Source organism: Equus przewalskii, chromosome 7 (genome assembly GCF_037783145.1).
Source record: "Equus przewalskii isolate Varuska chromosome 7, EquPr2, whole genome shotgun sequence".
Lineage (NCBI taxonomy): Eukaryota > Metazoa > Chordata > Mammalia > Perissodactyla > Equidae > Equus > Equus przewalskii.
The window spans coordinates 54,813,100-54,831,389 of NC_091837.1; the positions used below are offsets into that span (position 1 = coordinate 54,813,100).

At 39.8% G+C, this 18,290-nt stretch overlaps 1 protein-coding gene across 4 annotated transcripts in view; it reads right to left on the bottom strand.

The window, feature by feature from the left end:
* GAREM1 (GRB2 associated regulator of MAPK1 subtype 1) overlaps positions 1-18,290 on the bottom strand; it is a 209,410-nt gene that overhangs the window by 27,699 nt on the left and 163,421 nt on the right. For all 4 annotated transcript variants that reach the window (XM_070627542.1, XM_070627541.1, XM_070627543.1 and 1 more), the window contains one exon: positions 11,239-11,369. In XM_070627542.1, the coding sequence (XP_070483643.1) occupies positions 11,239-11,369 (131 nt within the window). The remainder of the gene's footprint in view (positions 1-11,238; positions 11,370-18,290) is intronic.

Genomic DNA, 18,290 nt, shown 5'->3' on the forward strand with positions numbered 1-18,290 from the left:
TAATAGCAAAAGAAACAATGCGTTCTGTCTAAGTGCTTCGGTATGCGTGCCTGGTTAACATTTCCAGTTTCAATGTTTCCTGAGAGGAAGTAATTCAAAGTGTGTTATCTAAACAACTGTAATAGGTCTAATCCAGGAAACGATCAGGGTTTTACTGCTCATAATACCATTCAGAATTAATACCCCATGGTGAAGCAATATTTTAAAACACCGATGTAAAATTTTACACACGCACACATGGACTCTCTCACACACACACACTCCGATGGCTCTGGCAACAGGCAATCCATTCTCTGAGAACAATTGTTCCAAAGATCAAATATGCAACAGAGGTTAAAGTGTCAACTCTTGAAAATCATGATTGATCTGATTGATATATACATAGACAATATTTGATTGATATTGGATCATTTCCCCCAAAACTTCAAATTTTACAACACTTTCCTTTGGGAAAATGGCAGAAAATGAGAAAGTAAGGGCATGAAGAGTTAACATAAACGTCAATCCTAAGGGTCCTTTTTTTTTTTTAACCAGGAAACAGGTCAAGGATGACAAGTACCACATCGATGATTTAATTTGTGACAGTGCAGTAGAGGGCTTGCCAGCTAGTAGTTTTTCAGAGGAGGTCTCAGAACCTCAGATGACAAAAACCGTCATCACCACTGCCACCAAAAAAACACTGGCTGTCTTCAAACAACAATAATAACCTTGCGTTCGTATCCAATTCATCATTCTGAATGAATCTTGAAAATAAATGATATCTGACTCATTGTAAGGAAAACATGCAATTTTTTAAAACTGGAAAGTAAAATAAAAATTGGCTACGTCTAAATTCATTCACCCTTCACTTTTAAAATTCATTCTTACACCTAACAAAATTCAGGTTGCATAGTAATTGATGATTTCTGATGTCTCTGGAATATAGGCAAGAACAAGGTAGTGAGCTAAAGGCCTCTGAGCAGCCAAAAAGATGTGATGTTGCTGATGTTGGGCTTCGAGAAAAGCCTTTAAGGACCTTAACTTAGCACACTTACTCCTATCTAATCAAAACTCTTCCAACTTGGTTACCCGTTTCTAGCCCGCAGCAGAATAGAAGTGGAAATTAAAACTAGAAATATGGACTGTTAAGGCAGCTATTCTAACAAATCTAAGAGGCAACAAACAAAAATTTAAACGAGACCATAAAACACCAAATTCTCAGGGTTGTGGGACTCCCCATATAAAGGCAAAAGTCCTCCGCAACTCAGGGGATGAGGATAAGTTTAAGTTTTGTTCAAGCACTTCTCTTTAAGATGGCAGAAAAGTGCAATATATTTTAAGAAAGTGAAAGGAAATTACAGTCATTTTGGGCAGAATTTTTGTTAGAAGGCACACTACTCCAAAAGCTGGCTACCTAGAACTACTCATGTCCTAAAGGCTCCAGAGGAAAATGCCAGAGCACACGATCTCTCTCCATTTTGAAAAAAAATCACAGGAAAAAACTGTCTCTGATATTATTATGGACTTACAACGTGAGGAGGAGATTCCTTTTCTGAATTGTCAAGACAAAAACTAGGAATGGTATTTTAAACTAGGAATGTTGGTTATGACCGAACAACAGTCTTAAAATAAAACAAAACAACAAAAAACCTCCCCAAAGAACACAAATGTTTCAGCACCACTGCTCTGTGTTACTTTACAGGACCAACCACAGGATGGCCGATGCACGGAGAACAAAGTCCACCAGGTAAGCTCTTTCTGTCTTTTAAAAGACACAACCAGAGAGTAAAATAATTATGACAAGAGTAGAATCATGGGCAGCCCCAAACCTCTTCATTAATGGATTTTCAACCCTGTTTGTAGTTTGTTCTGTTAAGATGAGTAAAGAAAGTAACATGACATATGTTTAATATGTTAACTATGTATGGAAATAAGATACAGTGTAACTAGTTGGCAGAATGGGAAGATCTTTATTTCTCCAGCACTTTTTCAGATGGCAACTTTAAAAAGCGTAACTAATATGTTAAGATAAAAGGCACATGGATTGCTTCAAATCTATGACTTCACGAAAAAACCGGCTGATTCTCAGTAACTTGGAAGCCTTGAAAAAAATCCAAAGTTCAGCCTCAAGTTACACAAACCACATTAAACTTTAGAACTCTTGCTTATTTATTCAGTGATGCATTTTAGCCACTTCAGTGTATCTTTAACACTGCTTCAAGTAACAATGCAAGAACTCAACGCTAGTCTTATTTCTCTGTTAATACCTGTTAATACCCTACAGTGGCATTTTTGAAGGGGTTCATTTTGACACATGCTATCTAATTAGACACTGTACTGATGCTGATGGAGAGAAAATACCAACTTAACTTGTAGGATTTTATTTTTAAAATATTGGCATCATAGTCTGGTATGAAAGAAGATCTAAAAATCTGCACGTATAACATTCATAAAAACTGCCAAATCCTTTGTGTCAGACCATAAGCATTTCAGAAATACGAAAGACAGAATGATGGCTAGGTAATAATATTGAACACGTTTATTTAGATTTTTAAAAACGAAAATGAATTAACCGTGCAAGCTATTGTGTCAATGTGAAAGGATATTCTGATCACAATTGTGAGCCTTATCTCAAATCCACAAATAGAACTGGAGGGAGCAGAAGGATGACTGGATTGAATTAGGAGACCTCGCTTTGCTGCTAAGTCATTTTGTGGCTTCATGTGAATCAATGAAGCCAGCTAACATGTTTCTTAGTTTTCCTATTTGTTAAAAGAAGTAGGACTAGGCAACGTGTAAGGGCCTTTTCAGATAAAATTTGATGATTATAAAACCTCAAAGTCTGTAAACTTCCTAGTGTCACTGGATTCTTTATATTTTATTATTTTAATCTTGGTCATGTTTCTCAGTATTGAGAAGCTCAGCTATTGCTTAAGTTCTCTGAATCTTATATGATGTTTTTCCTCTTAAAAAAAGACAACTCTGAAATCCTTTGCCCTACACTACATCAGCTTGGCCACTAGTCACTGATACCCCTGCCAAAAACAGGTGCCAAACCTAGTAATCTGGAGCTGATATGCAGGTGACAGGACTGTCAGCTCAGCTCCTGCGTCGGACCACACGGTAATGGTTCTTAAGAGGTCTGTGCAGGTCTGGCCCCAGGGTGGAGTGGTTAAGTTCAAAAGCTCTGCTTTGGTGGCCCAGGGTTCACCGGTTTGGATGCTGGGCGTGGATCTACACACCACTCATCAAGCCGTGCTGTGGTGGCATCCCACACAGAAGAACTACAATAACCTACAACTAGGATATACAACTATGTACTGGGGCTTTGGAGAGGTAAAAAAAAAAGCAAGAAAAGAGGATGATTGGCAACAGATGTTAGCTCAGGGCCAATCTTCCTCACCAAAAAAAAAAAAAAAAAAAAGAGGTCTGTGCAAGCCAAAGTGGTGAGTATGTTCCCCATCTGAGTGAAATCTCACAATTCCTGAGTAGGGCACTTTCCCCAGCTGAGACAATGCAAACTTGTTATGTCGCCTCTGGGGAAATCTGGGCTGGAACAGCTGACAGCTTGAACCTCACTAGCTGGAATGAAAATAGCAACATTATAGCAACCAGATTAGGGTATTTGGGCTCTCCGATTTGAGAGCAGAAATTTGAACGTAGAGAGCTTTAGGGCAACAGCGCTGCAGTCAGGCTGCCTCTACCCACTTAAAGAGAGCTGCCTGACACCCACTGTCAAATCGGAGGCTGCGCTGCCTTCCCTCTCTCCCCACAAAGGTCACAATCAAGACAGAACTTAAATTAAGACTTAATTTGTTAGTCATTATTTTGATGGCAGAAAACAAATGTGTGGGAAAATTTCTCATCATTACTGGGCTGGGTTTGAAAGGCTGGGAGACATTTGAAATAATTCACTAAGTACTGGTGTGATGAGTTTCCAGAAAAGGATCTGAAATGAAGAGGTATTCTGAAACAACAACAAACAGCTACTACGTACTGAGTTCTTCATATTAAGACATTGGGTATAAAGTACTAAATAAAAAGTAAGTGAAATAAGCTGTGGTGGGAAATTTTTTAAAAATGTGAAACTTAGTATGATTTTATGTTCTGAATCAGGGGTTGGCAAACTTCTTCTTTCAGGGCCAGACAGTAGTAATGGGCTTTGTGGGCCATATGGTCTCTTGCAATCACTCAGCTCTGCTGTTGTATCACGGAAGTAGCCACAGACGCCACTAAATGTATGTGGGTGGCTATGGGCTGATAAAACTTTATTTGCAAAAACAGGTGGCTTGCCCCAAGACTGTAGATGGCCAACCCCTATACTTATGTTCATTCTCATGACAAATCTATGAGGTGGGTAGTATCATTCCCATTTTACTGGTGAAGCCATCTGGGCTCAAGTGGTCATGTGACCTGCCCGTGGTCACAGTCAATGCTTGGAGCTGGGGTCTGAACTCAGCTCTGAATTCAGGGCCTGAACTACACTACACAGTCCAATGTGCTCTTTAGATCATGGTGGCTTATTTAAAAATGTATGTCTGAAAATTGTTGGTGTGGCTATTTTTCTTACTAAAGGTCGTTGGGATGGCCAAATCAGAAATAGCACCTCTTTTGACTTTGGAAGTAAACATGAGAATAGAGAAGGTTGATGAAAAAACTAAAAGAGGTAGTTAAGAAAATGCCTATTACCTGGAGACATGAACAGACATTTCTCCAAAGAAGATATACGGATGGCCAATAGGCACATGAAAAGATGCTCATCATCGCTGATCATCAGGGAAATGCAAATCAAAACTACACTAAGATATCACCTTACACCCGTTAGAATGATAAAAATATCTAAAACTAATAGCAACAAATGTTGGAGAGGTTGTGAAGAAAAAGGAACCCTCGTACACTGCTGGTAGGAATGCAAACTGGTGCAGCCACTATGGAAAACAGTATGGAGATTCCTCAAAAAATTAAAAATAGAACTACCATACGATCCAGCCATCTCACTACTGGGTATTTATCCAAAGAGCTTGAAGTCAGCAATCCCAAAAGTCCTATGCACCCCAATGTTCATTGCAGCATTATTTACAATAGCCAAGACATGGAAGCAACCTAAGTGCCCAGCAACAGACGAATGGATAAAGAAGATGTGGTACATATATACAATGGAATACTACTCAGCTGCAAAACAGAACAAAATCATTCCATTTGCAATGACATGGATGGACCTTGAGGGAATTATGTTAAGTGAAATAAGCCAGCTAGAGAAGGATAATCTGTGTATGACTCCACTCATATGAGGAATTTAAAATTATGGACTAAGAACAGTTTAGTGGATACCAGGGGAAAGGTGGGGTGGGGGGTGGGCACAAAGGGTGAAGTGGTGCACCTACAACACGACTGACAAACATTAATGTACAACTGAAATTTGACAAGATTGTAACCTATCACTGACTCAATAAAAAAAAAAAGAAAAAAGAAAATGCCTATTACAGTTAAAAACAAATATGCAGGAAAGCAGTAAACAAAAGTGAAAATCTCACCATGGAAAACAAAAACTGGACAAAGAAACAAAATGTGAAAGAGGCAGTGATTGCTGTTCTAAAAATATGGAATGCCATTAGCTTTGAAGGGAATGGAGGAAATGTACACAAATGATCAGCGAGAGGCTACCTGCACCATATTCTTTCATTTTCTTCACCTCATCTCCCATCTTCTGTTTCTATCACCTCAGTTGCCCATTCAAATGGACATACTTAGATCCGAAAAAACAGCTACTCCTGTCATTTCCTATATTACTGCCTAAAGTTCAGTTTCAAGCATCTCATACTCTACCACAACTGCTATTGTGCACCCCACTTTCCTAAACATTTGCACTTCAGAAGTTCCCTAACTCCACCAGGATCTCCAGTTTTCAGTGACATTATTCTTCTTGGAGTCACACTTTCTTACCCAGTGAGGAGTCTGTGGTCCATCACTGCCTGTCACTCTAGGGCACACTTTTATCCGAACCTTTGCTGATCTCTGTCACACTCACCTGGTGGAACCCCGACTTGGATTAAACCCAACCCTGTCTATGCTGTACCTGCATCCAGGCAGCTGAAGAAGGCTGAAGAAAAAAGGGTTGGTGCTGAGTAATCCCACTTGAAATTTACCTTGACAAAACTCTGGGAACATCCTTCTGTACTTTCCTGGCTAACTTACTTTCTGGGTCCCTGAGCTGATTATTTCCTTACTGTCAAGGCTACCAAAGGCTTCTGTTTTGCTAAATTGAACGGTTAGTTCCTAGTCTTCATCTAATTCAATCACTAAGTAGCATCGGACACAGCTGCATACTCCTCTTTGAAACACTTTTGTCAGTTGGCTTCTGGGACACCACATGCTCCACTGTCTTTCTATCTCACTGCTACTCCTTTCAATCTCTTCTTGACCCCAGTGCTGGGGGGTTTCAGGGCTCAGCCCTTAGATCTCCTCTCTTCTTTATCTGGTCTCTAGGTTAGAGTTTCCCAACCTCGGCACTACTGACATTATGGGCCAAATCATTCTTTGATGTGGGGGCTGTCCTGTGCTGTAGGATCTCCAGCAGCATCCCTGTCCCCTTCTCATAAGATGCCAGCAGCAGCCGCCTGTACATCAAATTGTGGCAATCAAAATTGTATCCAGACATTGTCAAATGTCCCCTGAGGGAAAAAAAATCGCCTCTACTTGAGAACCACTGATATAGGTAAACTCAACTAGCCCAGGGGCTTCAAATGCCATCTAGGAGCTAATGAACCCCGACATATAGTCCAAGCCCAGACCTTGCCCCAAGCTCCAGACCTGTCTATCAACTGTCTCCTCATTAGCTTTATTTGGAGGTAGTCTTTGTGCTTGTTTATTTATTGTCTGCTTCCCCAATAGACTGTAATCAAGCAGGCAGAGGTTTGCACATTCACTCTTTACCTCCCGTGCCTAGACCAGTGCAGGACACACAGTAGGTGCTCAAAATATATTTGCTGCTTAAAGAATTAAACACTTAACAGATGCTCCTATCATGATGCTTCATTTCAATTTGTACTTGTAAGTATATACGTGAATACATATATACAGACATATATTTCTTTATTTCAAATTATGTCTTTTGACTCTCATAATTCTAGTTAGCTGCCAATTGTCAATGACAAGTCATTCCTTCAAACGTTTATTGTCTTGGTCTCATTTATAGTGTATCTGATGTGGAGATTAGAGGATGAAGTTTTCCAAGAAGGTTTGACTTCTGCTATCTTTTAAAAAATTGCCTCCTGGATAATAGCTATATTATATTTAATATTATATAATATTTAATAACATTTATAATAGCTCTATTTATGAGTAAGTTGTACCGTTTTTCATATTTTTCCTCCCTCTCCAGGGGCAGTAGTAACCAAGCATACCATTTCCTTATACCACTTAGCTCTCACATTAACCACTGCATTTAAGTACATGCACACTATCATCAATTTTTAAAGAACACCATGACTTTCAGCGTTGTTTTTTTGGGCCCAGGTAGTTTCCAGACATCTTTTCTACAGATCTCCTCAGTTTATTTATTTACTTGGGTATTTATTCACTAAGCACATTGACTTTTGTGTACTTCTTCATGCAAATTTTCTGAGGTTCCTTCATCAATTCTTCTTTGATAGAATTGAATGATATCTTAAGGATTAGTGCAAGCTTAAAGTGACAGCATCTTAAAATTTTATTAATAGAGTAGAGCCAGCCCTGGTGGTCTAGTGGCTAAGATTCAGTACCCTCACCGCTGTGGCCCAGGTTTCTTTCAGGTCAGGGAACCACACACTCGTCTGACGGTTATCATACTGTGGCAGCTGCATGCTGCTCTGATGTTGAAAGCTGTGCCACCAGTATATCAAATACCAGCAGGGTCACCCATGGTGGACAGGTTTCAGCAGAGCTTCCAGACTAAGATAGACTAGGGAGAAGAAACTGGCCACTCACTTTCAAAAAAACTGGCCATGAAAACCCTCTGAATAGCAGCAGAGCATTGTCTGACAGAGCACTGGAAGGTGAGAAGATGGCACAAAAAGACCAGGCAGGGTTCTGCTCTGCTCTACACAGGGTCACTAGGAGTCAGAATTGACTGGACAGCACTAACCACAAAACAGACCAGAGAGATTAAATATTTATGTATGCATAGTACAGGAACTCAACCCAAACCTAGTCAGCTCTATGGTTGCTATAAGCCTGTACTCCATAGACTTATCTGTGCCTTTGAACTCTTCTTCGATTTAAAAAACTGTGGTAAACTGCATATAATATAAAATTTGCCATCTTAACCATTACGTTTTTTCTTTTTTTGAGGAAGATCAGGCCTGAGCTAACTACTGCCAATCCTCCTCTTTTTGCTGAGGAAGCCTGGCCCTGAGCTAACATCTGTGCCCATCTTCCTCTACTTTATATGTGGGACGCTTACCACAGCATGGCGTGTCAAGAGGTGCCATGTCTGCACCTGGGATCCGAACTGGCGAACCCCGGGCCACCCAAGCGGAACGTGTGCACTTAACCGCTGCGCCACCAGGCCAGCCCTATCTTAACCATTTTTAAGTGTACAGGTCAGTAGTAGTAAGTATCTTCACATTGTTGTGCTGAACTTTTGAATGATGTCACTAGTATATACATTTTAATCAATACAGTCAATCATGGTATTCTGTTAAAAAAAAACCTATCAAAATGTATTGTTTATCAGTTATCGCTGATTTAACACAAATTCACAAAAATAGCTGCTACAGGCATTTAAAAAAAATCTCTTACAGGAACAATATGCCGTAAAAGACTGAATATAAAATTTTAGTACTTGAGGAAATCTTAAAAATCATAAAAAAAATTTTTATGCTTGATTTCTCATCATTTATCAGTAAACGAAATGTTTTCAGAAAAGAGTTTAACAGCATTAATTTTCCTATCTACACAATATACTCTTTTCATTTAGGTAATTCTAAATATAAGTTTTAAGGAGAGATTTAAATCATATCAATACACTAATGGAATAGGATTTGACTAGCTCCTGGCGAATGAATCTTGGTAAGTTTAAAAATGAACATGTTCTCACAAATCTTCAATGTGAAGGAGTAAAAGTTGTCTTGGTGACTCATAGACTAGACCAGTGAGGAGTTAGAAATTATAAATATTTTTGAATATAAGCATAATTTGGTTAGTAAAGAATCTGACAAAACACAAAATCTCACCCATTTTAATTAAAAAAAACAAAGAAAGAGACAATGGCAGCTGTGAATATTTTAGAACTGGAAGAAAGAATGATTTAGCTTAGCCAATCAAATGGCAGAACCACTTCCCCAATCAGGAGGCTGTCGTGGGCCCTCCCCCCTTTCCTGAGGCGTGTGGGTGGAGTGATTCATCCACAAAGACACTGTTGCATTCTTGGGCTAAGATACCACACAGTCTGTTTTTCACACAGAGTGGATTTCTAAGAAACAGGCATTCTGCCCCCCTAAATCTTGACCTGTCCAGAGAACGTGACTTAGTGGGACTTCCTGCCGACTGGAGGTTAAGCAGAAAATCCTTTCAACGTGAACACTTGCTAAAATGTTTTAGTGTAATTGCAAGTATTGCTGAAGAAAACGCAGTGGATTTGCAGTGTGGGGACCTGGAGTTGGCCACCCCAAGATATGTCTCTTTGGCATCAGGATTATTTGAGGCTGATTGCTTTTGATAAACTGGGACAGGCAAGGAGGCTCTGAGGAATGGAACTTGCCCCTTATTAGGACACATTTACATTTGTAAGGTAATCTCTATCTGTAAAAGGTGCCTCCCTCTCTGTACCAGGAAGAAGAAAGGAGATGACCTTCTCTCTAAAAACTCTTAATCAATACTAAAGGCAAGGACTTAAATCTGCATTTTATTGTGCTAGTCTGGTAACCTCCTCTAACTGACTTCCCTCCCCCTCCCAACTTTGGCATTTCTTTAAGGATTAAGCATCTTTCCTTAGGCTAGGAACTGATTGCTGCGCTCACCTGTGACGCCCAGCTCCAGACAATCGACTTGCCTCCGGCTATGCCGTCTGAGACAACAGACCCACTACCTGCTGTGTCCATCAAGCAATGTGCTGACAGGGCAATCTTGTGACTATTGTGGGAGGGACATTTCAATCACATGTGAAACACCCTGTTTGGGGGTATATAACCACTCTGTGCACCCCACTTCTTCGGTGCCCTTTCTTCCTTCGGGAAGAAAGGCCTCGGGCCATGGTTCCTCATAAAGCTTTGTTTAATTTTCTCTTGCTATTCTGTCTCATGTGAATTTAATTCGTTCTCCGGCCAGACGAACCCCCATTTGGGAAGAGGAAATGTCTTCCTCCCCTACAGCAGGCAATAAGGCTGGGCCAGCTTAAGGCTGGAGCTAGCTAGTGGCACTGATTCTCTGGTTAGTCTCTCTTCAAGAGCAAGTCTAGGCAAAGGAACTCACTTAACATGCAGAAGGGGATGAACTGTCCCTTTAAGAATGCAAAACAAACAGTACAGTAAATGCTACTTAGCATTTCTCTGATAAACAAGGATGGATAAATATCTATTAGGCAACCTTCTATACACCAATTTTCCCTATGTATACGGATAAAGATAGTCCACAAAGAATGGAATGAATACACGCTGATCTCAGGGCATGCTCTGGAAGTCTCTTTCTCTAAATAAGTGTTCAGTATTAGATTCATCATAGCCCTTTTGCTTGCTCCTATAAGAGGAGCATCTAGCCTCACAGAAGATCTGGCCAAACAACTGTTACATATTAGGCAATAAAGTCTGAATTAAAAAAACATCTTTTGGGGCCGGCCTGGTGGCACAGTCGTTATGTTTGCGCACTTTGCTTTGGGGGCCTGGGGTTCGCTGGTTTGCATCCCAGGCGCGGACACACACACCACTCATCAAGCCATGCTATGGCAGCATTCCACATACAAAATAGAGGAAGACGGGCAACAGATGTTCGCTCAGGGCCAACCATCCTCAGCAAAAAAAAAAAAACCCAAAACCCAAAACATCTTTTATCTGTCTTAACAGCTATTCAAGCAAAAGATAATGCTCATTAAGTAAGGTAACCTGTTGGGGAGTCAGGTCAGCTACGGCATAGGCACTTCTTAGAAGAACAGTTTGGGTCACCGACACTAACCATTAGGAGGAGGGAATGCTCCTATGAGGCACAGATGGGCACTTACTGTGTACACAATGACCTGAAAGTTCAACTATTTGAGTAAGGATAAATATTTGGTTCTTCCAGGGCTACCTTCACGTTGAATGTTATTTCCTCCATGACGTACACGCGTTCAGGAAATGCTTTAGCCACCTCCTCCACACTGTTGAAATATTGCACTGGCTCCTTTATATCTCGGTCTTGTTCCAGCAGCTTGAATTGCCCTAAAATACATGATAAAGGGAAGAGATGTGAGATGTTGACGCTGGACTGCTGTCACCGTGGCGACCGCATCCCTTTCCTCTCGCCCACTCTTCTATGTCAAAGGCTTCTGATTATTATCATTTTTAAAACAAGTTACCATGGAAGAGGGTTTCCTTAAACTGGAATACATATTTAAAAATCACTTAGAAATGAAAACAAATGTATATTTTTTCTTTTTTTTTTGCTTACATTAACGTTTATTCACAGAGGACCAAAATCAAACTCAATGGATGCTTACTTATAATTTGATCTCAAAGTGAAAACTTACTCTGTTCTAAGTGGTTGCTCGTTTGTTTTTAAATGGTCAGTCACCTTGTCATTTAGTTGTAATAAGGCCCACACATATTATATTCTAAAACCAAGCCCAAGTGGCCTGGGCAACTAATTTTTTTAAAGTTAGAATTTTAAAAATTTGCAAAGAAAACAGAATAACCTAGTAGATCCTTGGCTTTCACAGATATCCTCGGTTTCAACAATATGTGGGCGAGGCTGAGGGCTCAGGAGCTGCTATCATTTGCATGTTGCTGCAGCACCAGAGTGAAGCGTAAGCAGCGAGTGAGGCTGGGCCGGGGGCGGGGTGTGGGGGTGGTGAGGCTCCTTCCAGTGAATGAGCTGCTTGGTATCTGGGGCAACATGTGGCTTCCTTCCTTCCTTTTTATTGCTGTGTATGAAATTCAGGAGGGTCGAATACACTGTTATGGTATCCACAATTTGGGAGACTGTTGAAGAACTTTGAACATATTCCCAAAAACGTCAAGGATCTATTATGTTGTTTATACATTTTCAATATTTATGATACTACTGCTATATTCTAGAGGAGTTGTTTTCTGTTTAGAATAAAAGATCATATATAATGAAATCAATGACATAGTGTTTCTTAGCAGTCATTTTCTGAATGATGTTTACAATATAACACTTGAGAAACCTGAAAAGGAATTAAAGCTATTATGAGGCACATTTCTCAGCATGTGTTCATGGGGCATCACGCAGAAAGAGGGAATCTTTCATTCATACTCTCATTTTTTTTTTAAGCATCTATTAGGCGGAGACATTACTCTAGATGTTGGAGGTAAATCAATAAATAGACCAGGTAAAAACCTCTGTCCTCCTGAAGTTTACATTATAGTGGGAGACAGATGGTAACACAATAAATGAGCAGAGTATATAATATGTTAGAATGTGAAAAGTACTGTTAAAAATAGGGCACGGTGAGGGGGTGGAGAACACAGGGTGTCCAGAGTAGGTATGGCTAAGGCAGTGACCTTTGATGTAGGGGAGAGAGTGGCGTGCTTGGTACCTGGGAGTTGAGTTGTCAGGAATCTAAACACAGGCAACAGCCTATGCAAAGACCCTCAGATGAATGGGTGGGTGCCTGCCTGGTATGTTGCCAGCGTGGCTCGAATGGGATGAGTAAAAGTTAAGAGGAAGAGAAAGAAAGTCAGAGAAATAACAGGTGGTCAGCTTGTGTACAGCTTTGAAGAATTAGAGCTTTTCATCTGAATGGGATGGGGAGCCACCGGGGCTGTGAGTGGGGAAGAGGTGGTCCAGCCAATGCTATAGAAGGATGACTCTGGCTGCTGTGTTGAGAAGAGACTGTAAAGGTGCGAGCTGAAGAGGCAGAGACACCAGTTAGGAGGGTCCTGCAATAATCCAGGTACGAGAGGGCAGGGATTTGGAAGAGGTGAAAAGGTGGTAGGAATCTGGGCTGAGCAGCTGAAAAAATGGAGTTGCCATTAACTGAGATGGGCAGGTTTGAAGGGATGGGGGTAGGACCAGGCATTCAGTTTGGACAGGCTAAGTCTGAGATGTCTATTTGACATGCAAATGGAGATATCCCAAAATCTCTCAGATGGACATGTAAGGATGGAGGTCAGGAGAAAGGTCTGACTGGAAATAGTAAACCTGGGAGTCATCAGCACATAGATGACATTTAAAGCCATGACACTTTAATGATCCTGACCATGGGCTTAAGTGTAGACAAAGAGGTCTAAGGTTTGAGTCCTGGGAGACTGAGAAGGACTGGCCAGAGGAGTAAGAGAAAAATCCAGAAGGGATGCATTCTAGAAGCCAGGTGATTTGAGTGCTTCAAGGAGGAGTGAGAGTGATGTCAAATGCTGCTGAGGGGACTGTGAAACGAGGACTGAGAGGTGTTGGATTTAGCAGCTTGTATTTATTTGGTTTGATACGAGCAGTGAAATAGTTGGGCCAAAAGCCTGACTGAACTGGATTTAAGAGAGAACGAGAAAGGAGAACTGGGAATAACAAGAATGGGTAACAGATGGGTTTGGGGGAGTTTTGCTATGACGGGAAGAGAGATGGAGTGGTAGCTAAAGAGTGGAAATGGAATGGGATCTAGGGAATGTTTTTGTTGTCCTTAATGTGATGGGAGAAGTAACAGCATGTTTGGATGCTGATGGGAATAACCAACAGATGATGAGAGGAATTACTGGAGCATATCCTTGAGTAGGCGAGGGGACCTCGGAGCAAAGGGGCTGGACTTCAAGAGAAGTTCATCTGTGATGAGTTCAGTGGACGCTCCCTTTATTGTTCCAATTTTTCCAGCAAAAGTTGGAAGAAAGGCATCCAGCTGAGAATAAGGTTCAGAGAGGAGGTGTTGGAGGGTTAAGAAAAGATAAGAAGATTGTAAAAAGCCCAGTGAAAGTGAATAACATTATATGATTGCTAGGCAGCCATAAGTTCCCACTTGAGGTTCATGGTGATGAATTAAAAGGGAAACCAAACAGTATGGTTGTGTGTTTTTCTCTAGCCAATGTCTGATGCACAGGGGCAGGCACAAAGTGGGGAGAGATTTGGATTCAACCAGGGGTGTGAAATTGCCCAGTGGATATGAGATGTGAAAGAGGGGCAGAGGAGTCAGGATGTACGCAAGGGAGTGACTATGACAACTGTCCATGGAACGTGAGCTGGATTCAACATCTTGGGAGGGAGAGAAGAGGATGAAAAGAGTAATGAGATCATTAGATGGAAGATTTGCATGGAATTGATTTCTGTACCCTGGAGGGAGTAAGCTCAAGAGCCAGGCAGACGAGAGTAGTCAGAGTGGCATAAACGCAACTGAGATAATGGAGGGATGCAGTTATGATGATGACACAGTCTAGGGGGTGACCCTGGGAGGTAAAGGTTGAGGTGGCGAGAAGCTAAAGGAACTGAGAAGCCAGGAGTAATAGAAGGATCGTATACGTATGCATTGAAATCCCCAAGAAGGAGGAGCGAGCATTGCTGGAGAGAATGGCAGTGAGCCAGGAGTGAGAATTATGGAGAAATGAGGGAAGAATCCTAGGCTTGGTAGATAATTGCAACAACAATGGGGTAGCAGGTGATACAGTCTGATGACAAGAGATTTAAAGGGGAGAGTTTTTAGGGAGGAGTGGAATAGAAGGGTCAAGTTAGCAAGAAAGAGCATAGAGACAACTTGATCTCAACTTTGGGGCAAAAAATAGAGCGGCCACCCGAGAGGGCTTCAGGTGAGCAGTGTTTTCAGGGCCTCTCCAGGTTTGAGTTTAATAAGATAAAAGTAATTTCAGAGAAGAGTTTAAGGCTAAAGGGATTTTGCTGGTGATGGACCTTGATGGGAGAGTTTTCAGGAGTTAAGGGGTAGGTGACAAGGACAAAATAGAGGATGGACCTCGACATGATGTAACAGCTCGTATACCTTTTAGAAGTGTGCAGTAGTATAAATAACACATCCAAAAATACAGTCAAAGTATGTTAGATTATATCCTTTTCACACAAAAAAAGAATTTTTAAAAAATCAAGATTATGGCAATTTCAATACCACTTAAACAAATTCTGCCACCACAACAAATTAAACTTTTCATTTGTCTTTATTCTACTTTGCCCAGGTACAAATTCTTCATAATTATAGTGAATCTACAGTTTCATACTCTGTTCCTACATTTTCCCACACTACTACACTTGTAATGTTTGCGTAGCATTTCATAATGGATTTAACTATTTTTCTATTCTTACACAATTAGTCTGAGTTAGGCAGATGCCTAACTGAAGTTCAAACTCTGCCACTTGCAAGTTTTATGATACTGGCAAATTACTAATCCGTCTGAGCCTGTCTCCTTGCCTGTGAAGTGGGGACACTTCAAAAGGCTGCTGTGAGGATTAACTGAGATGATGAATTTAAAGAACTGAGCACAAGTAACCATGTAGCAACTCTCAGCTCCCTTTCCTCTTTTCCAGATGCACAGAGATTTTCTTTTCTTTTTTTGGTTTGCATGTTTCGGATACATTTTCTAGAGTGGGCTTATTAAAATCAAAGGAAATCACACAATTCTTTGTGTTTAACATTCATGGCTATATTGCTTTCCAAAATACCTAAACCAATCTCTACTTCTACCAGTAGCGTATGTGCATCCTAGCTGGACCACAATCTTGCCAACACTGAGTATTGTTTTCCAATTATTTAATTGAAACCATAAAGGTTATAACATTGTATAATTTCAGGTGTACATTATTATTTATCAATTTCTGTATAGACTGCATTGTGCTCACCATCAGTAGTCTAATTTTTAACTGTCACCATGCACATGCGCCCCTTTATCCTTTTCACCCACCCCCAACCCCCTTCCCCTCTAGTAACCACTAATCTGTTCTCTTTCACTGAGTATTTTTTAAATTAGGTAGTTAAATGGGTATTACAAAGCATCACTTTCTTGTATTAATCTGCATTTCTTTGAAGATCAGTGAAGTTAAACATTTGAATAACTGCATAAATGTATAATAAATATATTTGATATACTCTAAATTTCTCTTAACTTCTAGAGAAAGATATCTAAAAGTCTATTGGATATTTATACTTGTAAATCCTATTAGCACCAAATTCAACATGTCTAAACTCGGGAACCACAAAGCCTCACACACAATAGGCGCTTAATAAATGTTTACTGAATCAAAGACAGAAAATTACTTTAGTCCTGGGATTGGCAAACAATGAAGTGATGTGTTAGTAACCGCAGGTTTTCAAGGTTATAAATAAAAGGTGAACTACATTATTTTATACAAGGTTTGTCTGTTTCTGAAGATTAGATGAATGTTTTCACCCATCAGAGAAAGAAAGCAATCGTGTATTATCTATCCACTTAAAAATCATTATTTGAATACTGTAAAGAACCTCAAGAAATACCTTTTGGACAAACCCAAAGAATAGATCAGACAAGCAGTTAAAATGATCTTCCAGATGAAATAGACAATCTTTCAGCATCAGGATGTGACATACACGGGGACAAAAGTAGTCACTGCTGAGAGCTCACATTTACAGATCCATTTGGTTGGAATATCCAGAACCATCTGACAGAGACACCAGATATTTGCCAACATTTCCAATTATCTGTAATTATGATATATATTTCCTAATTTGTTAAAAAGAGTAAGAAAAGAAATTGTAGATTTGGAACCTGAATATAATTCAAGCTATTGTTAAACTAGGTATAGTTCGTGAAAACTTACAAAGGATATCATCTTTCTATGATTATGAAATAGTTTAAGTTTGTGATCAATATTTTAGAAAATTTTCCTAAGAGGGGGGATCTGTATAGATGCCAAACACTCATTAAGTGGTCTGCAGATGTTCAGTCTCTGAGCTAAGAGATTAGCTGAAAGCTACATGCCTAAATTCCATTCTGTCCCTTCAGAAATAGGGCCAAGGATGTGTCACTGCCCCCTAACACTTCTGTATCAAATGAGAAATTACACAATAGGGCTGCCTAAGAGAAATACACCATAAGCCACACATGCAATTATATATTTTCTGGTGGCCATAGTAAAAAAGTACAAAGAGGTGAAATTAATTTTAATAATGTTTTAGGTAAATAAATGTTTTTTTTATTTAAAGCATCTAAATTCAATGTAAGAATCATTTATGAGATATTTTACATTCTCTTTTTTCCACATTAAGCCTTTTAATTCCTGTGCACATTTCACACTTGTGGCACACCTCAGTCCACACTAGTCACACCGCCAGCACTCAATAGCTGCACGTGGCTAGTAGCTGCCGAACTAGACAGCGCAGGTCTAGAATCTCTGGGTTCCCTTAAAACTGTGATAGCAGATACTGTTCAAGCCCTTAAATAAAGATCATGTGATGCAGTCCTCTTAGGGGAAAAAAATGTATCTCCTGACAAAATAAGATGTTTCTTCTCAAGTAACAAGAGCTTTAGAACACTCCTACTTTCTTTTTCTTGACCTGGTTGTCACGATGCTGATATTTTGGTTCATATAACAAAGTCTGGGTTTCTTGACAGAACTACCTCTATCTCTTTAACACCTTTCTTCTTCTCTTCCAGCTTCGGGGCTTGTTTTTTAAGCATTCTTTAGTTATTTTCTATTGTATTTATACCCTTATACTATTAGCCTCCAATATATTTTGGCTTATGGACCAAATGAATAAAACCATATTTGGTTTGGCTGTGGTCAGTACTAAGCTGTATAAATTCTAAACTTCTAGCCTCATCTATGTTTGTCACTGGCCAGTAAGACTTCAGTATCACTTACACATAGGAGCACTTACAAGAAGCTGTTCTGAGAACAATTAACATACACAGATGAAAGAATACCCAATAAAGAATAAAAATAAAGTTAACAGCTAAACATGACCAAATGTTACAAATTGTAACATGTGAACATATTGTACATCAGAAAAATAGACTTCTTACATTCATTCTTTTACCTCTTTATTGAATATCCAGTATAGTTAGTTAACTTCTCTCTCCTCTTTTCCATAGTTTCTTCAGACTGGCCATGGAAAATTTTAGTTTATATGTTTCTTTGTGTACATATATTATTATTTTAAACATTTTTCTGTCATGTGTTTAATTATCTAAAACCAAATAATTACTTTACATTTCTTACAT